At 40.9% G+C, this 19,475-nt stretch overlaps 1 protein-coding gene across 3 annotated transcripts in view; it reads left to right on the top strand.

The window, feature by feature from the left end:
- The window catches only part of Sema2a (Semaphorin 2a), a 317,771-nt gene that overhangs the window by 65,238 nt on the left and 233,058 nt on the right, over positions 1-19,475 (top strand). Inside the window, exons 1-2 of one of the 3 annotated variants that reach the window (XM_089070329.1) lie at positions 560-1,638; positions 14,908-15,111. In XM_089070329.1, the coding sequence (XP_088926455.1) occupies positions 15,109-15,111 (3 nt within the window). In that variant the 5' untranslated portion in view covers positions 560-1,638; positions 14,908-15,108. Of the gene's footprint in view, positions 1-559; positions 1,639-14,907; positions 15,115-19,475 lie in introns of those variants that run through there. The other 2 variants (XM_089070327.1, XM_089070328.1) reach the window with 2 other exon arrangements.

The following is a 19,475-nucleotide window of genomic DNA, read 5'->3' as shown; positions in this document are numbered from 1 at the left end:
CAGAACAAAAACAGTGCAAGACAGAAATTGAGAAAGAAAAAATAAAGGGAGAGGGAAAGAAATAAAGAGAAAACAGAGAGAGAGAGAGAAAGAGAAAGAGAAGAAACACGCGACGAAAAGGGGGAAAGGAGAAAAGAATGGACGCGTGATGAAGAAGGAATAAGAAAATTTGGCTCGGAAGAGGGAGAAAACGAACGGACGCGTGAAGTAACGAGAACGCGAAGACGAAGAGGGGAAGAGGAAAGAACGCGGGAAGAGAACAGAGAAAGTAGCGCGGGTAGACGGCACGGACGGCACAACGGACGGATGCGAAGGGTGGTAGATAAGGAGGGAAAGAGAACGAGCGAAAGGGAGGGAAGGATAAGAGAGCGAATGGATAGAGCGACGAAGAGCAACGAGCGAGACTGCGGAAGACAAGGACGGCGCGTACGCCGCATGCGCGTGGCATGGGTGTATCTCCGGCCTTCTCCCTCTCGCGGTCGCTCTCGCGCGCCCCACCCCTACTTCGTACGCCGCTACCTCTCCCCTACGCCGCTCGACTCAGTTACCGGGCCGATTCGCGAGCGTAGAGAGGTGTCGCGCTTTTTCGCTTTCGGTCGTCGTAAGTTTCGAGAGACTCCGCCGTTGTCGTTTGCCGTTGGCACAGCGGCGGTTCGCAGAGAGTTAACATTCCGCGCCAGCGCGCGCAACGTGCGTGCGTTATTCCGTTTCTGGGATAGAGTAAGAGACACGGACAGGCAGATTCGGTGAGGGAGCAAGAGAGAGAGAGAGAGAGAGAGAGAGAGAACGAGAAAGAGAATAGGAGGGGGAGAGGGGGAGAGATGTGTGCGCGAGAGTGCCCCAGTTTCGGTGCGGTCACATGTGGACGTCGAGCGGCGTAGCGCCGCGGGGGAGCAACGCGCTGAAGTTCGCGCCGGGTCGTTCTCTCGCCGAGCCGGCGTCGTCGCTCCGGGATTCGCGGTGAAACGCAAGTGAGAATTCAATTCAAGTGATTCAACTTGCCGTGTGTGCGTGTGTGTGCGTGCGTGCGTGCGTGCGTGCGTGCGTGCGTGTGGACAGATATCGTTACGATCTTGCGCGAGAGCTTCCCGTGAAGTTGTCGCGTGACGTGTCGACGTGATCGGAGAGGGAATGAAGCCGGCGACGCGCGACCGATGACGGTCGAGCGGCTTCGATTTTTCTCGAGACGCGCCGCGCGCCTCAATCTTGTTTTCAGTCGCATTCGGGGAAACGCTGTGATTCCGGGAATCGCGGGCCTCCTCCGACCCTACTGCTTTTTCTGTTTACGCGCGCGATCATGTTTACATGACGCTGTAGGGAGCCCGAGGTGTGCGAGGAGGACTTGCGCGATTCGAACGCGTGCGAGTGTGTGTGTGTGTGTGTGTGATGTCGCCGTCGTGTGAAGATCAACGCGCGCGCGAGTGGCGGTAGATTCGAAGAGGAAGCAAGCCCGCGGCGTATCGTGTTTGACTCCCGTTATCGCTTAACTCGCGCAATTAGCTCGCAATTAATTCGTCGCGTTGTCGTCGAGTGAGTGTAACGAGTGTACGAACGATTGCATGATTGAGGCAGGAAGAACTTTAGCAGCAGCTCGTAATCGGAGTTGAGATGGCAACCTGGGCACGCGACATCGATCAAGTAAGTGTTTCAAGGTTTCGATGGAGAATCTCATTTCTGTTCAATGATTTCATTATCGCGACATCATGCATTCGTATATAGAAGGAACAGTTTTGCTGAAGATCTTATCTAAAAATTCGATCAGATACACATCCGAAAATAATTTTATCGGCCCGTTAATTACGACGTTCAAATTGGTTGTTAGAGTATAAAAAAATTTTGCAGTGTTATCATTATGCGTAAGTATTCCAATAATTTTGATTTTGATGAGCTCAAAAAAATTATCCGCAAATTATCCGTTCTTTCCGTGCATGAGAACGAGAAAAGAGTCGTTCAAATGAAACACGTGTATGAGTGGGGAACGATTCTTGCCACTTTTATGACTCATCGTGTTAACATGCGTTTATTTTTCTTTGCGTTTTTCGTTTTTACGAGGATAGTTAAATTTCGATGTGTGGTTTACTTTTAATGCGAGACTACGCAAACATAAACAGAAACAATCTGAGAGAAGTATCGAAGAATATATATTTTATAATCTCCGCGCCAGGAGCTTTCGGGAAATTATCGTAATATACAATCGCTACTCGACAGGTAATGAGAAAATTATGTAACGGAGTGTGAATTAGTTATTGTCTTATTTAGTTGTCAGGCTTTATTTCAGTCGAGTTTGCTCCGAAATTTTGGCCGTCGCATTGCGCTCGCGGGCTTAGATTGGTACTCGCTTTGATGCTCCGAAATTTTGGCCGTTGTTTACACACCTCCTATGTATATACATATGTATATCCGCTTGTTGTTTGTTATTTCACACCTACGGATACTATGAATACGAGAGCGAAATAAAACAATAGCGGAGCGCACTTCTTGTCGCATTATTTTAAAATTCATTTCCATTATATTATTTTTGTTATCAGTATCCGATTAAATGTTTACAGAAAAATTGTTATGATTATTCCGCGCGCAATATAAATGCAATATAAATTTTCAATGTTGATTGTTCGAGCACGTTCTCTTTGAACAATATCCTTGTATCGGTATTTCGCGAAGAGAAATTTCTTGTTCCGCTTACTGCACAGCACACGTACCGAGGTATTACGTAACTTTTCTTACATCAGCTTCTTACAAAGCTTCTCGTAAGACGCCGGATTCGGAATCGATGGTACGGGAGGAAAAATGCGCTCGACACAGACTATCTCTTCGGCGCAGTGCGTCTCATGCCGTTATCCTATTCGTGCGGAGGGGTAGAGGGATAGCATATTAAGTTATGGAGCTTCTATTGCGTCTATATGCTTTGTGCTTCAACATACATATGTATGTGCGCCTTAGTCCCGAAATGACCTACTCGCAATCTCTAATATATCGTAGCAAATATTTGTTCTCGTGTACCCTGTCGAGTTTATCCCTTGCAACATTCTCCTAAGCGTAATCCGTATGCACGTGTAACTAGCTATATTTTGGATCGTTGTGATATATATTTTATATTTACGTAAAATGTAACAGTTAGCTGCATTGAAATATTGCATTTTAAAATATTGAAAGCATTATTTTTTCACGTTGATGTATTTTACATTAACATTCCGCGTATGTTTTTCCTATTGCCGAATGGAAAATATGCGCACGTTTATATGTTGCTGTTTATATATAGAAACATTTCATTTTTGACGGAATATAATTTGATTCGGATTTTTACGAATATTTTTCGAAATTCTCACGCGTAGTTGCTTTTTGCGCCCACGACAGATTACCCGTGCCCACGTGCGTCCCTTCTTCCTCACTTCCTCTTGCGTTTTCGCGACCTGAATTCTCACTTGAACGCTTACAATGGCCTTTGTCGGTTCTTCGTTTCGGTCGTATCGCTATTCTATCCCTTTTTTAAGAGCGAACTAGGGATAGAGGTTGACACGGCGCTCGCCCGATTACAAATGTGAAATCGATCTCTCATTGTCGGGGAATCGTGAGGCACAGCAGCCACGTTGCTAAATCGATCCTCCATGGATGGAGTTGAACCAACGAACGAACGTACGAACGAACGATCAAACGAACGGCCCTTCTCATTCCCGAGGAAGAACGAAGTCTCATTAGTCACGCTGGTAATCAAGGCTTCGCTTCGATTTCTGTGTTCGAATTGCTTTTAGTGTTCTTCTGAAAAGAGAGGTCGGATCCTCGCAAAACGCGTGTAACTATCTGGGAACGTGTTTTATGCAAATCAGCCTTCTCACATTCGCGGACGCAGAGAATTCTGCGACTGAGCGAATGGTCTAAGATGTACATAGTCGGAACAAAAAGATTCCAGAATTGACGACATTGATACGACAACTACCTTATGCGATGTAAGATACATTTAAAGATGAATCTATGAATCAAAACCAATTCTAATAAAGCTCTCGTTTAATTAAAAAGAACATCCAATTTTTATATCAGACGTGTAACATAACAACGTATATTGCAACCTGTTTGTTCAACTATATAGATGACAGTTGACAGACAAGTTTTGCATGCTCTGGAATTAAAAAAATCTCTACATTTATCAGGGATGCAAATTGCGACAATTGCAAGTTCCAGTCGCAAGCTCGTTAAGCTGTGTTTCTCGAGAACCAAATCGCGAGTTCTCATACATGCAATGTTGTTGAGTTTATTTGCGCGTCTCGTGTAGAAACGCGGTCAAGTAGTTTGTTCAATTATTTAATCAATCAAAATTTACTTGTTAGTAAAATTACAGAAAAGATGTTTGCATTGAAAGTATGCTACGTCAATTACTGAGGCATATATTAGTCATATGCACACACACACACACACCACACACACACACACACACACACACACACACACACACATGTATGTATGCGTTTTGTACATACCGATAGGATAACGTCCTGATCAAAGTACGGGGTTCATAATCAGTAACGTTTTCGATCAGGGTGTTCTCCCTTTCGGCTCTTGCGCGCCAATAACAATCGGGAAGCTGGCAATCTCCAAAGCTCAAACAGACAATCACTTCTAAATACAGTTCGAGGGTGTTTTGATTCGAAACACTCCAACACGGAATTGCTTTGGTCGCGGGGCTATTTAACCAGTGAACGACTTCAAAGTCGCTTGAAATGTTTACTCACGAGCGTGAAAGCGAGAAGGAGAGAGGGAAGAGAAAGAGAGAGTGAGGGAGAGAAAGGGGTAATGGGAAGAGAGAAAAAGAGAAAGTAATTGGAAAAATGCAGAATGAATACGAGGAACCAAGTGCTAAAGAAACATGAAAACATCGAAATTTTTAATTATAGTATATAAAAATGTAGTTTAAAAGTAATAAACACGCTAAATTTTACACTTATATATATTTTGGCTCCTATGTTATATATACAGTTGTTATATATACAGTTTAGAATATATGTTATATATACAGTTGTTATATATACAGTTTAGAATCATAAACAAAATATTGTCATAAAGATTAGAACAATTGTTTTGCTTGTAAATATTTCATTTACACATCCTGAGTAGTTTGCTTGCATTGTTATTTGTTAACTTTTTTGTAAATTAAAAGGTTTCGGGGAATTTTATCTATTCTTGAATGCTGTTTCACAAATATATTTCCGAGATTGCTCGATAAAATTTGAATTGTGCATACCTCCGTCTTTTCATCGATATTTTTTTGAATATCTTTGAAAATGAAAAGTTTGACCAGGATAGGGTAAATAGAAATTTTGTGTGTGTGTGTGTGTGTGTGTGTGTGTGTGTGTGTGTGTGTGTGTGTGAGAGAGAGAGAGAGAAACTCTGTGAGAAAGTTTATTTAATAGGAGTAGTACAAATGCGATTGTCGCACCAGTTTCCAAGCTGTCGCTGCATTCCAATTGCAAACTCGCCCGTACATGAAACCGGCTCTCCTATTCCCATAGATATCGCAGCGAGTGCAGAGGTATTGGAAAATAATGAAGAGGTTCGCCCTCGCAGCTGTTGAGTCACCGCATGGTTCAATGGCGGTCTGTTGATGACAACGAGGTAATTACTTTTCAAACAGTAGACGTGCAAATGAACGGCGGTTTAATCTGTCGATAATATCCCGGGCATCGTTACCATTTTTATTTCCCTCTCTCTCTCTCTCTCTCTCTCTCTCTCTCTCTCTCTCTCTCTCTCTCTCTCTCTCTGCGTTCCAATGGTAGCGGTTACCGGCCGCGCCCAAATTCTCCGCGCAGATTTAATCCGCTCACAAAGATTGCTGTATACGAGCAAAACGAAATAGTTTTTTTTTCACTGTTGGTGGATTAAATTCTCTTTTTGCTTTTCGATCGCGGTTTTCGACATGCAACTACTCTCGGTTAAAACGGATTCCGAAAATAGTTGTCTCTTGACTTGTATCGGATTTATGTGATTCTTGCGGAATTACGAATTTTTTTGCGAATTAAAAGGCCGACTGTCAACGTATATACATTCTCTTTTATTTATGTTCTTTCTCAGGTATGTTTACTGTAAAAAATGCATGTACTTAGTCACTCGCGATAACTATATCTTTTTATTTGAAGTTAATGACTGTCGCGCTGTGGGAGCGAACTCTCTTATACTGTCGTACGTTTTTCCACCGTTACGTCGACAAACCGGCGATGTTATTGCGACAAAAACAATTTAAGGCCTGGCAGTGGCGTGCCTCTCGATAAATCATGACTTATTGAACGCGTAGCTCAGTTTTGAAGCTCACCCACGGGGTCACGTCGCTCGTGCGCTGTGATACGTCATAAGTCACAGCTGGTAGCACGTTGCGACGACATCATCCCCCTACCTAGCTCACGGGATGTGTTTCTTCCTGCTCGCTGCCGGTTTTCTTCGTGGACTCAGCCCCCACTGGCAGTGGAGTTCAGCTTAAACGTAATAGTCCCATTAACCGGTTCTGTATCTTAGCAACCCAACCCCGCCACCCTCACGGGGTCGTTTATTGCGCGCTATGATTGATACTGTAAAATATGGCGTTCTCCACGAGACGACGGGATGCAGGCGTTGCTAGTGCTCTTTCGACTTATCGTTGGGACCACTCGATCCCGCGCGAACATGCGGATTTACCGATGTAAGGGTGCGGGGAAAAGTAGCCGCTGAAATGCGCCATTTATCCGCACGCCCTGCATCGGCCAGCGATATTTCTTTTGACCTCACCGCGATATAAGAAGGAGCGGACGATTAATATCGATGCCGGTGACATAGAGTTCATATATCATACGTAGCTCCAAGGTTTGCTCGCTCGGGAAATGATCTAATTACCGGAATTTCAAGACAAATGAGAGATGAGGGGGGGGGGGTATGGTCGCGCGTCGATCTCACGCGCGAGATAGCCTTCGAAGAAGTTTCCGTAATTTGTGCGTACTCGAAATATATGGTAAGGCCATATTATTTGCTCGGTTATCATTTATAGTGGGCAATGTCGTTTTTCATTGTAACTAGAGTTTCTCCATGTCGGTCCGACGCCGAAAAGGGCCGTGAGCGGCTTAATAACGATGTCAACTGTGACAGACAACCGCGCGCTGTTTCGTGCGATAACGGGCGCGAACGGGCGCGTGTGTAAGCTTCGTTTGTGTTTAGCGTGTATTATCCGAACAAACGTACGGTACAACTGGCTCGGCGCGACATGATAGATCGCGAATTGTGCGCTTTTTTGTCGCAGTAGCGTGCCGTCCCTCTTTCATTCATAAATCATATTCCACGTGGAGGTTTACCTTGAACCTACTTTCGTCGCGAACAATGATCTCCCGTCGATCATTAAAAATCGCACCGGGGGGGAGGGAGTGCCGTGAATCAGGGGTCGTGAAGAACCCCCAAGAGACACGACGGATGATATCGTGACGGCTTAAACCGATCTCCTAGTGGCACGTGTGTACGAATACCTTGAAATCCTTGTCGTCGATTCTAATTCTCGCACGTTGCGTGATTACATTGTCGATAAAAGGACGTAATGCTTTCTACGAATACAGCCTACTACGGCTGTGCAATATGAGGGTAATCCAAATATGTTACGAGACGATAACGCCAGATGTGGCGAACCGATTCAGGATTCATCATTTTTCAAATTTGTTTTACAAATTACTACTTCTTTGAAATAGTTTTTCTTTTGAACTGATATTTGCAACTCCATTTAAGAAGAAAATTATGAAAATTAGTTGGAAGTTGGCGCCTAGAGAATGAAAAAAAAAATGGAGTGAACCTTTTGGAGATTTGTTTTATAAGTTCATAATTTCTCGTAATATTCATATACTTTGTTATGTTATTTTATTTCGAATTACTAAAGTATGATCTAGGATTTTTACTAAAGAGGAAAAACGGGTACGGTTATTTATAAAACAGATCCCGTTGAATGACGACGTAATTCTCGGATGCAGCAGTACCACGGAAACGAAGCGTATATATGAATGAAGTAGATTATATGCAAATGAAGAATCAATGCAGATTGCGGACGGCAACTGGAATTGCATTATCTTCTTTCTATCCGACAAATGTGCGTCATCATTCAACGCGTGCAATAGAACTACATTTCTGCGCGCCACCGACAAACAATAGGAACCGTCTCTTTTTTATCAATACCATATATTATACTATGATGGCTGGTGATATGCGGTGACGACTGATTGTCCGTGACAGTCTCTGTGAATTGTCTCTGTGACTCTTCACCTCGATATCGTAATCATTTTTCACGTTTCACGCGACACGTGTGCCGCAGTTAACGATAATATAAGGTGGCTCACTGGAATATTGCTCTTATATTTTTTTTAACGCTTGTACGTTTTTATTGTACGTATGACTTTTAACGCATCACCGTTGACCTCGATCGATCATCCTTCAATGCTGTATTACACAATATTTTTACGGCCAATAACAATTCGCGGAAAATACCTGCCTGACCTATCGTCGTTCAATTATGGTACGCGTTAGCAGATACAACGGAGAACGTTATAGAAACATCTGACGTTATTGTTCATCCTTCGCAATATCTACGGAAACGTCATGATTCATTATTTTCGAAATCTTCATCTTTCGCTTTTGATGGGCGCTGTGATACGTCAGAATGATAGGACGATACGCGGGCATTGAAATATTTTTTTTCTTCCTTCGCAGATGTAATTCCCTGTACAAATGGAAGTTGTTCCAGGCGAACACTCGGGTCACGTCGACGACCTAACTGTCCTGACACTAACCCAACCTTTTATACGAAGGGTTACCGCGGGAAAGTTCAAGAGAGGGAAGGAAAGAGAGACAGAGAGAGGGAGAGGGAGAGAGAGAGAGAGAGAGAGAGAGAGAGAGAGAGAGAGAGAGAGAGAAAAGGGAGAATCCATAAGCCATCCACCTCCGCCTCCTTGCCGACCAATCATAATGCTTTCTTCGTCTTTCACTCCCTTTCACTCCCTTCGAACTAGCGCCTGCATGGAGTTGACTATCCTGAATCCTGTCTCCAGTTTCCCGACTGAGAAAGTTCACACATCCACACGATGTTGCATCTGATATCGTGCATCCCCGTTTAGATATAAACCAGTATATTTTTTCTGATATGTATGATGTATTATACTCATGTGTCATACAAATTGGAAACGCGTTTGTACGAATCTGACGTTAACATGACTATCATTACGTAATGCACGTAGTGCATATCACATATTTCTCTCAATTAATTAATTATTCGTTATATGATGTATTGGACATGCGATGCATATAAGTTTTTACTAATTAATCAAAAGCGCGACCGAAATTCGTAATCATTTGATATTATTCGTATCTCTTAATAATTAATCGAATGACGATCATTATCTTCGCAGCCAGAGAGAAATGTTGAGCTGAACTTTTAATAATTACTCTCTCTTTTGCTTTTATACAAATTAATCAATAACCGATATCTCTCATCCTTTTGGAAACCTCAGGGCATAGTATATAGTTTTTGTATTGATACTGTATTGCGTTATCGAATTTTTTTAGGATCGACCGAATGTATTTACAGACGAAGTTCATTAATGCACTTTGTTTCTGATGAAAAAAACACGTAGAGTATCTGTACTTTTTATCGGTAGCGTATTCTATGAAAACCGGATATTGAATCTAACGACGAGATCAGTTTTAATGAATATGCATCAACGTATGAAAAAATATTGTCCGAAAATATGCATTTCCATAATAAAAGATTATTCTTCTCAATATTACCGCGTACGCAATTATTGCGTAAAAATCCCATATTCAACTGATTATCATTGCTATTTAAAAATAATAGATTTCCACTGTGTTATATAGGAAAATCGACTCATATCTCTTTAGCGAATTCGCTCCGTTGAAAACTATTCTTTATATACACATGATAAGGATTTCCAGAATATTTGTTCGAATAATTTTCTTGTAATAATATCGATAGCATCTCATCAGCACACATAACGTTAAATTATATCAATTTATCAACTCTTGAGAACTCATGACATTCCGGCTGTCACGAGATTATTAATTTTAGTTCCAGACAGTACGTAATTATTTCGTTTGATTATGTTTCTTAGCAAGATTTTTATCTCCGTGCTTCATTTCCTACCTGTTAAGGACAATTTCGCTGGATTTGAGTAGAACGAGTTCACGCTCCTCTCATAAATCTTTGTCTTTCTTGAGCCTGAAAAGATCTGATTGGCGGCAATTTCCTCCGTGCTCCTTTCGCTGTTTCCGTCAGCGTCTGATCCTTCTTTCTTGGTTGCGCAAAATGATCGTGCGAATTTAAAACATTACCAAAGTTTCTGCTCTTAATATACACACGCAACGAAATTTAATAGTAATTTAATTGCAACATTCCGAATATTAACAGTAGCAATCCTGCCGGATTCACTGGCGTAAATGTTACGAGCAGATTTCGGTTTATTTGGCGATATGCGAAGCGCAAACGTAGAGCCGTAATTACCGCGCTGTCTTTCTTATCGCAGAAACTTTACGAAAACGCGGGACATGTCGTGCTTGTAATGAGCTCTCCGTAGCGGCTTAAGGCACTACGACGGCTCGGCGAAGAAAGTTAGTTATTTACTCGCCAGTGCTCTGACAGCTCGTTTACGTACGCAACGCTATTTCATTTCCTAGACGTTTCCGGATAGCTACTTTCGCGGGCAAACACATTAAGGCGCGCCCGACTGCTGCTCCAGTTCGCTGGTAGCTCTTTCAGGTGGCTCTTACTTGATTTTACGATCTCTGATCCATCTTCCTTCTACGGATTTAACTTTGCTTGATTGAGCCACCTTTCGGAAACACGTTAACTTTTGGCTGACTTACTAATTTGCTTCATAAATCCGCATTTAAATAACAACCGATTGTTTAAACTTATATCTTCGTCGAGGATTTGAGGCTGGAGATTGTAAAAAGTATTGAGTGACTTTTTTTTAAAGATTTTGTTTGTTTGTGTCTGAATAATAGTTCCATCGACACAGAAGAAGCTTGTCGTAGATAAACGTTATTTATATATATGAAATGTAAAATAAATTTTTCCGACATGTTTTTGAATTCATGGTAACTTAATTATCGAAAATCTATCGTGATCTATTTCTGCTAGAAACGATCTTCGATCTAGAAGGATATCTAGGTAACTTACGTCATGTGCCTCAATAAAAGCTGTTTTTACCTTCGCGTGGAAAAATTTGTTCAGCACTCGACGAGGTTACCGACGAGGTTTGATGCTGGCGAGGGTAGGAAATTTGAGATGTTCCGTTTCCGCCCAAGGAATAATTGTCCGAGATTCCGGTCACGAGTCACCGGAACTGAGAGCCGTTAAGCCGGAACTAATTGAACTGTTGTTAAGGGGAGACGGTCAGAGGTGAGCACAAGGGTGCTGTAACTTGAGTATTATAGAGATTCTCTGACAGCATAGCACCAAATCCCCGGTGATAGATCCTGCGACACGATGGCCTCGCGATGCCCGGAATCATTAATACAGTCAGTAAATTCTCGAGATAGTTAAAAGCCACAAATATTTCAATATTAATACAGAGACTCAATCATCTACGCGAGTCCTAACAAATTCAATTCATATTTCGCATAACTAACATCTTTTTTATAAACAATTTTATTGATATTTATTTTGATTGTATTAAATGAAACGAATATTTAATTTTATTAAAGTTTTTTTTTACTTTTCATTATTCTCATTTTTAAATTATTATCGCAAGCGAATCAAATATTTCAGATATTCACGGTTGAAAAGCAGGCCATTTAAACTGCGTACATTGTGACTGGAAGTTCTCATCAACGAGTCGGAAAAAAAGAGACGACGTTGACAGAAACGTCGCGGAGGTGAACCGCGACAGGGTAGATTTTTGTTCGGCGGTTTTGTGTGTGTGGAGAAAAACATTCCGCGGCGTGCGAAACTCTTGACGGTTGGCACAACGGTTGGCTGGCAGCCACCCTCGCGGTCTGGATTCGTTTACGAATGACGGAATCCGTCGCACACACGCGAACGTAATATCATTGTTAAGGGACGCTACGTTACTTTCGAACGAGGTGCGACATTGAGTTCGGTGAAGGTGTAAGAATAAAATAAGAACAAACGAGGGAAACTTTTTGATCTGAACGAGTGCACACAGTCACTGATTGTGACGACGACCAGAGCTGTCGGAGGAAGGAAGAGAAAAAGATAGACGAAGAAAGCATGCCCGATGGAAACAAAAGGGCCCGGCGGCTTCCTGTTTCGCGCACTTTCCGTGTGCTGCTTCGCGTTATTCGCCGACGGTGTGAATGCCGGCACTTCAATAAATGCTCTCCGTCCGTTCGCACAAAGTTCGCATTTGCAGGGACATACGCACGGAGGTAGAATGGAGTTGCCCACGCACATACGGGTTACGTTTGTCTCGTAATGGAACATCGACCATTTCTGATCGCCGTAACACTTACGAAAAACATTTCAATTCGCGTACTCTCGTGTTTATCTATTTCTCGTAACATAAATATTAAAACATTGAAATGTTTTGATATTCTTTATGTCGATTAAATTGTAATAATAAATTCCAACACGTATTCCAATACGTAGAATCATCATTCATCTTTTTATAAAAAAATGGAATATTATAAACTCCCTAATGAGATTTGATTTTACATGATCGTGGGAAATTTAATTATATTATGTGCGCCTGTATAAGAGGCGCCTCATCAGACGACGACTCACGTTGCGTTTAATTCGGATTTACGAGCACGACGTCGAAAGTCTCGACAGAGAGGTGCATCCGGTGAGACAGATAATTGTTTTCCGTGCCGTTGTACCGAGGAAACATACAGGAAAAGACGGAGAGGCACGAGGATATCATCGCGGAAAAAACAGCCAGACATTGTCGCCGCATTGCTGTGGGCGAAGATGAAACAAGAAGTAAAGTTCGACGATGATGTTTACATATGCACGCACATACGTACATACGCACGCGTGTACGCAGACACGCGCGATTGCGAAAGAAAGAGCGTTGTCGAGAGAGAGAGGGGGGGGGGGTGTTAGACTGGGTGTCTGGTCCTATTGTCTATGTACGCGGATGGGTTGCTTCTTTACTGAATGCAAACTTGAGTTTTTTCTGAAGGGCAGCGGAACAGCAGGGAAAAGGGAGGGAAGGCCGTACTGAGGGAACGCGAAGGGCGTGAGTTGCCTAGGGGTGACTCGGCCGATGACGCGACCCCCGACGCGACTCTCCGTCGCGCAGACAGCAGATCAGAGGGGTGCGCAGGTATTTTCCAACACTCCCGCAGACCGCAGACTTGCATTATGCTATTATTACGGTGTCTTCCCACTTTCGATTGTCGTACGTATAATATATAATTTAACGTATTCAAGATGCAGAATATCAATTTTTTTTTCTAATTAATTTCTAATTAATTTTTTTCTAATTTTCTAATTAATTTTCTAATTAAGATGTTATGAACAGAGTTTGTCAAATTGGAAATATAACAGATATACCTAATTTCGTCCATTTAAAAAGTTTATCGCTTAATTTTTTGATGGTCTTTAATTCTTTTCATAACTAATAAACTATTGTTTAATTCGATATACATCAGAGCCGCAGAATTATTGAGAAGAGTATTGTTTAGCTTGTACACGTTACGCAGTTTTTCCATCTGTTTATTCTAGCGGCGTTATGCATCATCATAACGTGTAATTAACTTGTATTACGCATAGCCTGCTGTTCCAGATGGAGAGGCAGATGTATACTCGTATTTCGTAAAAGAACACGTTAGGTTTCTTCGTTGAGTTCACATAGTTTCTCAATTATTCCGTAATTTACGTACAAACCAACGCAACAGCGTTTGTACATAGATACGATTAATGGAAAATATTTTACGTTGTATTTGTAACGCGCAAAGTAATTCCGTGACGATATATTCTAAAATTCATCAAATAGCACGCTTAATCGTAACGTTTTAGGGTGTAGTCTGGAGATATGTATACCTCGTCCTCATATATCCCGACGTAACCGAAGTACTTGAGGGCAAGTCGTCTCATCAAAGAACACGGAGGAGGGTGGGGGGATTATAGTCATCCCCCCCCCCGCTATCCCCGTTCTATCTCACGAAGTGGAGTACGTGCAACTACTTTCTTCGCGCTTCCTTCCCTTTTCCCGGACTGGCTCGACTATCCTTCCCTTCTTGACTTTACCTCCCTGCTCGCGCTTTCCTCATTCCACATTGGACGCGCTCTACGACCACCAGAGGCGCGGCCGATTTAAGGTTGTCGAAGTTATAAAGCTTCTCAAGCGTTCCCTCGGGTTCGCAAGTTTTCCTGGAAGTCCTCCGTTCTCCGACTACCCATCTCCTTCTCGCCTCTCCACACACACTCTCCCAGCTATCGCAGCCTTTTTCCTCCACGATTACCTGTAACGTGTCAAAGGAGTAATTTTCCTGTTTCAAATTTCTCCCAGTTACTTACTTACAAGTAGAGATAATGCTCGCTGCTACTCCACGGGAAAATCTTAAGTTGCATGTATCCGCGAACTGACATTAGAATTATGAAGAATTCTACACACTCTCGTAAACATGCCGTGTATACTTCAGCATACGTTCTATTTGATGGATCACCTACGCCGTGTCTCGTTGTCTCGGAAGAAAGTTGGAAGTTTTAAGTTAAGAAGCTTATATATCTTCACTACTATTTACGTGATTGTACATAAAGTGTCGTTCAATAAATCTAAGAACTCTAAATTCTTCTCGCAGTTTTTGATGTGACACTTTGTATTCACTTTTGATATATTTCTAAACAAAACTGGAAATGCCTGCAATATTTAATAAGCAAAGAGCTATTTCAAATTCTATCATCTAATTAGTCATTAATCATAATATTTCTGTTTCCAGACATGCTGTCTACAATTGAACGTTGCTGGTTTGCTGGCATAAGAATGTTGCTGCGTCGGCACAAGTGCGTAGTGTGACGATCATCGGATTACACGAGATGGAACGATTGTTTTAAGAAGAACGTGACAGCCGTGACAGAGTGCAAGCGCAAAGGGATCGTGTATTAGACGTCGCCATCGAGAAAAGGAAGTCGACGGAGTAATGGTGAGTACGTCTTTTCTTTGGGTTTCTATACTACCGTTGGCCGTTGGTTTCGCCGACGAGTCATTATTTTCCGTTCAGCGAACTCGGGACGTCCGGGTACATTTGGATATGAATTACCGATTATTACTGCGAGTTTTCCGTTGTGGATCAGGATGGACCAGAAACGGAAGCCGAAGGATATACGGCGAGTATTACGGGTATTTTGCGATCCCACTCCCGCGCAAACGCGTAGGGTCGCTCTTCCGCCCTCTCGGATTCCGTTCTCGGTCGTGGGACGGTTTTTCAATTTGCCACTTCTTTCGCACCATTGTCCGTGCAATCCCGCGTTCGTCCCGCGCTTTCGCATTCGAGCGCGAGATCGAAGTTTCGGCAATTGGTTTCTCGAAGCTCTCTTCGGGAAGCTTCTGACGCGACGCGGCGAATGTGAATAACGTTTTACACTTGAATTTATACATCGTGAAGTATACATCGCGTTTAATAACTTCCCCCATACCTAAGGTAAAGATAAAAAGTGATATTTAAACTCTCGATGGCTCCATTCAAGCGAATTTTTTTGCCATTTATTTATCACTTTACATCAATAATAATAATAATAATACGGTGTTGTGTAGAACAGTATGAAAACAGTATGAAATAATGTCTAGCGTCGCATTTTCGAATTAATCTCTAGCAACTTTTCGATTTCCATTCAAATTTTTTTTTCTACATGTATATGCTCAACGAAACTGTAATATCTACAATGTTTGCTATATTCGCATTATACGCGATTCAAACGCGGCCGTAAGTTTATCGTAGGGAAATCGTCAAAGGGTTTTGCGCGGCGCGGAGAGAAGTACAAACGGCTATATGCATGGGTGTGCAACATTGGGTGATAAATATGGGTAGGACTGAGTTTTTCGCGGCAGCTCCGAGAGAGGCGCGCGCTCAGTGAAATGCATACGAAACGTCAAATGCACTCGGCGCAGTCCATCAAAATGCAAATGTCTTTTATCCACGGTGGTAATATATGCGTCCGTCGAGAATCAGTATTCAGGTTGAGCGTGGGCCGATCCGCCCCCGCGGTATCACAGCACGTATGTGTATGTGTGTGTGTGCACGATCATGGATACTACTAGAGGGTTTACAACAGGACGAAGCCACCCTCGAAAGAGATCGTGGCATCCGCGATGTTTCTTCTTCGGCCGAATCTTTATTTTATGACCGATCCGGTGGATCAATGGCAATCTCGAGGACAGCTTCTGCATCACGATTTTCAGGGCGGGACGGCATCGATCTTAATTGATATCAGTCTTTGACATCCTGGGTGCGTCGACGTGAATACTCGCGTTTTATGTCGCTCGTAAAGGAGATAAGCTGAATCCAATCTTATTTAAGTATCCTGGATCCCCGTCGGTTTGTAGATTTCGAGAAAATGACTCGCAATTATAGAACTGTTTTCGTAAATGAACTTTGCACTCAGGAATTTGTGACTCTGTTTGCAATGCGGATATTTTTAACTATGAAAAATGCAATTAAGGTTAAGATAGAAAATACGATTAAGCATAATTTCTGCAAATAAGTTGCAGAAATTAAATATAATTCAGTAACAAAATTTGTTAACTATTGTTAACAAGTAATATTTTTCTATTCTATTCATTAAACGAAAATTGTGTTTAAAAAATACTCGATTGCTTATTGAGCCAGAATGTTACCCTCTTGTTAGAACTGGTAAACATTCCAGTCTTGAATTTTCTTTTTCTTTTTCTGAGACTTTGAAGGGAGAGGGAAAGTCTAGTTGATTTCTTTTGCTAACACTAACTCGAACCAGACGCTTAGAAAACGATTTTATCGTGCTAAATTGAATCCAGATACTCGATGATGGACTTGAGAAAGTCATTGAAGAAAGAAACAGGGAAGAAAGCGAGCGTTGAGGATTGTACGTATTTTTTACAGGCATTGGCTGTGTGTGTTTGCATGTAAAAGGCATTTCTTTTGTATTACTGTTTGTTATTAAATCTCCGTCGCAACGATTGTCTAAAGAGCTTTTCCGTTGAAGGACTCGCGACAAAAACGCTCCGTTTCTTTTATTACGAGTGTTTAAATAGAATAAGATGTTATAGTCCCTTTCACTTGCGCATCGTAGCGTTAAACTAAGAACTGAGACTCTCTCGGAAAAACGAGTTTTAAGATAATGTCTTAACGGCAGAGTGAATCCACGAACGTAATATTACGTTGTTCTTTGCACGAACGATGGCAAGTCAGTAATATCATTGCGCGAGTCTTTTATTATCGATGTCTATATTCTTTGCAATATTAATGAGTAAAATCATTTGCGACATATAATGACATTCTATACAGAATATTCTACGACCGTACAATATCATACTTTAATGGCGCATTCTAAACTAGATTTGCAAAAATTCTTATATAAAAAGTTTGAAAAGATAGAATAATTTTTATATTATATCTCTATTATAAATAATCAAAGTTAAAAACAATGGATATTGTATAAGTTTCAGATTTATATGCAAATTATCGATCTATCATTTTTATCAATTTTTATGGTACAAGTATTAAATAAGTATAACAATAATATATTAAATAAATATTAAATATTAATTTTTAATTCTTAATTGAGGTCATCTTGTGTTTTTTTGTTTGTTCAAAGATACAATAGATTATTTTATATCTATATAGTTGATGATTTTGTGTAAATTAATTATTTAAAAGATTATTTAACTATTGTACGCAAATATTATTTAGTAATTATCGCATCAGCATTTTTAGATTTAAAATTTACTTTAAAGTTTTATACTTTAGTTTTATATTAGTTTTAATATAACAAAGAGAGTATGAATGTAAGATTCAATATATTTTAGTATTGTAATTCTTTTGCAAAAAATGAATACGATCTCTCTTTACCTTTTACAAGGAAACGATTATGAAAATTTGCACGGTCAGCAGTTATGAATCGTCGACTCTTTTAGAAAGGAATAGATTTAATTACGTTTAATTAATCGAACCGACCGTCGTTGAATATATCCATCATGACGAGATTACAACGTAGCGATATCGTTTGAATTACGCAACAGAGTTGATGCGGAATCAATCGTCTGGCGGCGGTGATTGAAAAAAAAGGGAACGATGCAAGAGATGTTTCGTGCAGCCAATACTGTTGAAAGTTCCAACGAAATACCCGATTTCGTTCAGTTGAACGATCCGGAACGATCATACCGTTTAACCGATTACCGATAAAAAAACTCAAATGAGTTTTCTACGCTATACTCATCTTCAGTTTTTTAGACCCCAAAGTATCTCAAATATGTCCTCTCTTCAATTTTGCTTTTTATTTTTTTTACATTTTAATTACAAAAGTATCTGTCAATTTATTTTTGCATTAGAGACTGCTCGATTTTGTGTATATTAATCCTTTTCGAAAAACTCGTGTGGCAATTAACTGTATGAGTCTCATAGTAAATGGTTACATCAATTCATGTTATCGATATTGGCAAAGTTTGTTTGCTAAACATGTCCATCGAGTGATACATCGTGACAATGAAGTGTTATTCTCGTTATACAGCGACAAAATTTTATCGATTAGTTGATGTTTGATTAAATATATTGATATTTACGGTATCATAGATTTTACAATTTGGAATTGATGTTTACAATATCATAGTTTTTATAATTGGAAAAGTGAAATGATGATAATGATGATTTAAACTAACCTATAGAAGGAACATTTTATGTCTCTGAATATTTATAAAATATTGAAATAAAAAAATAAAAAATAAAAAAAAAAGAATTTTTATATTTTTAAGATATTTTAGATAGAATATTTTTAATTAATTGTTGATAGTTTATTGCATTTTTTACGATTGTTGTAAGTTATGTGACGGAATATCAGGTTATTATCCATTCAGAATAAAATCAACCGTTCATTAGGGGATTCTGTTTCACGTAAGAAGCAATTGACGCTCTCATAAAATCACGATGCGTTCGCTCAAAGCGATACAGAAGGGTGGGTATTTATTTGACCATGATGGCTGCATTGTACCCAGGTTATATAAAAATTTGCATGCGCAAGCCCGTGCGGAATCGCGCGCGCGCGCACGAGGGAGGTCTGCATACTAATAGGTTGCCGTAAGGCGCGAGAGAATATGAGGGTACTAGGAGAAATTAAGAATGTAAAATGCTGGTCAAACTAAGGTAGTAGCTATACTTCAAATACCGGAGCTGCGAATGATAGGAGAAAATGAAGGCGGCGGGGAAAAAAGGAGGGCGAGCAAAGTAAAGACACGGAAGTAAAGTAAACATCTCCGTTTCCCGGGAAAATCGTGTTGCGAGAACAAGAGCTCGCCGGTCCGACACGACGCGGTCTTTTT

The sequence above is a fragment of the Pogonomyrmex barbatus genome, unplaced genomic scaffold (assembly GCF_055798465.1).
Source record: "Pogonomyrmex barbatus isolate J1 unplaced genomic scaffold, ASM5579846v1 scaffold10, whole genome shotgun sequence".
Taxonomy (NCBI): domain Eukaryota; kingdom Metazoa; phylum Arthropoda; class Insecta; order Hymenoptera; family Formicidae; genus Pogonomyrmex; species Pogonomyrmex barbatus.
The sequence above is the reverse complement of the archived record's forward strand: the minus strand, read 5'-3'. Positions and strand labels throughout refer to the sequence as shown.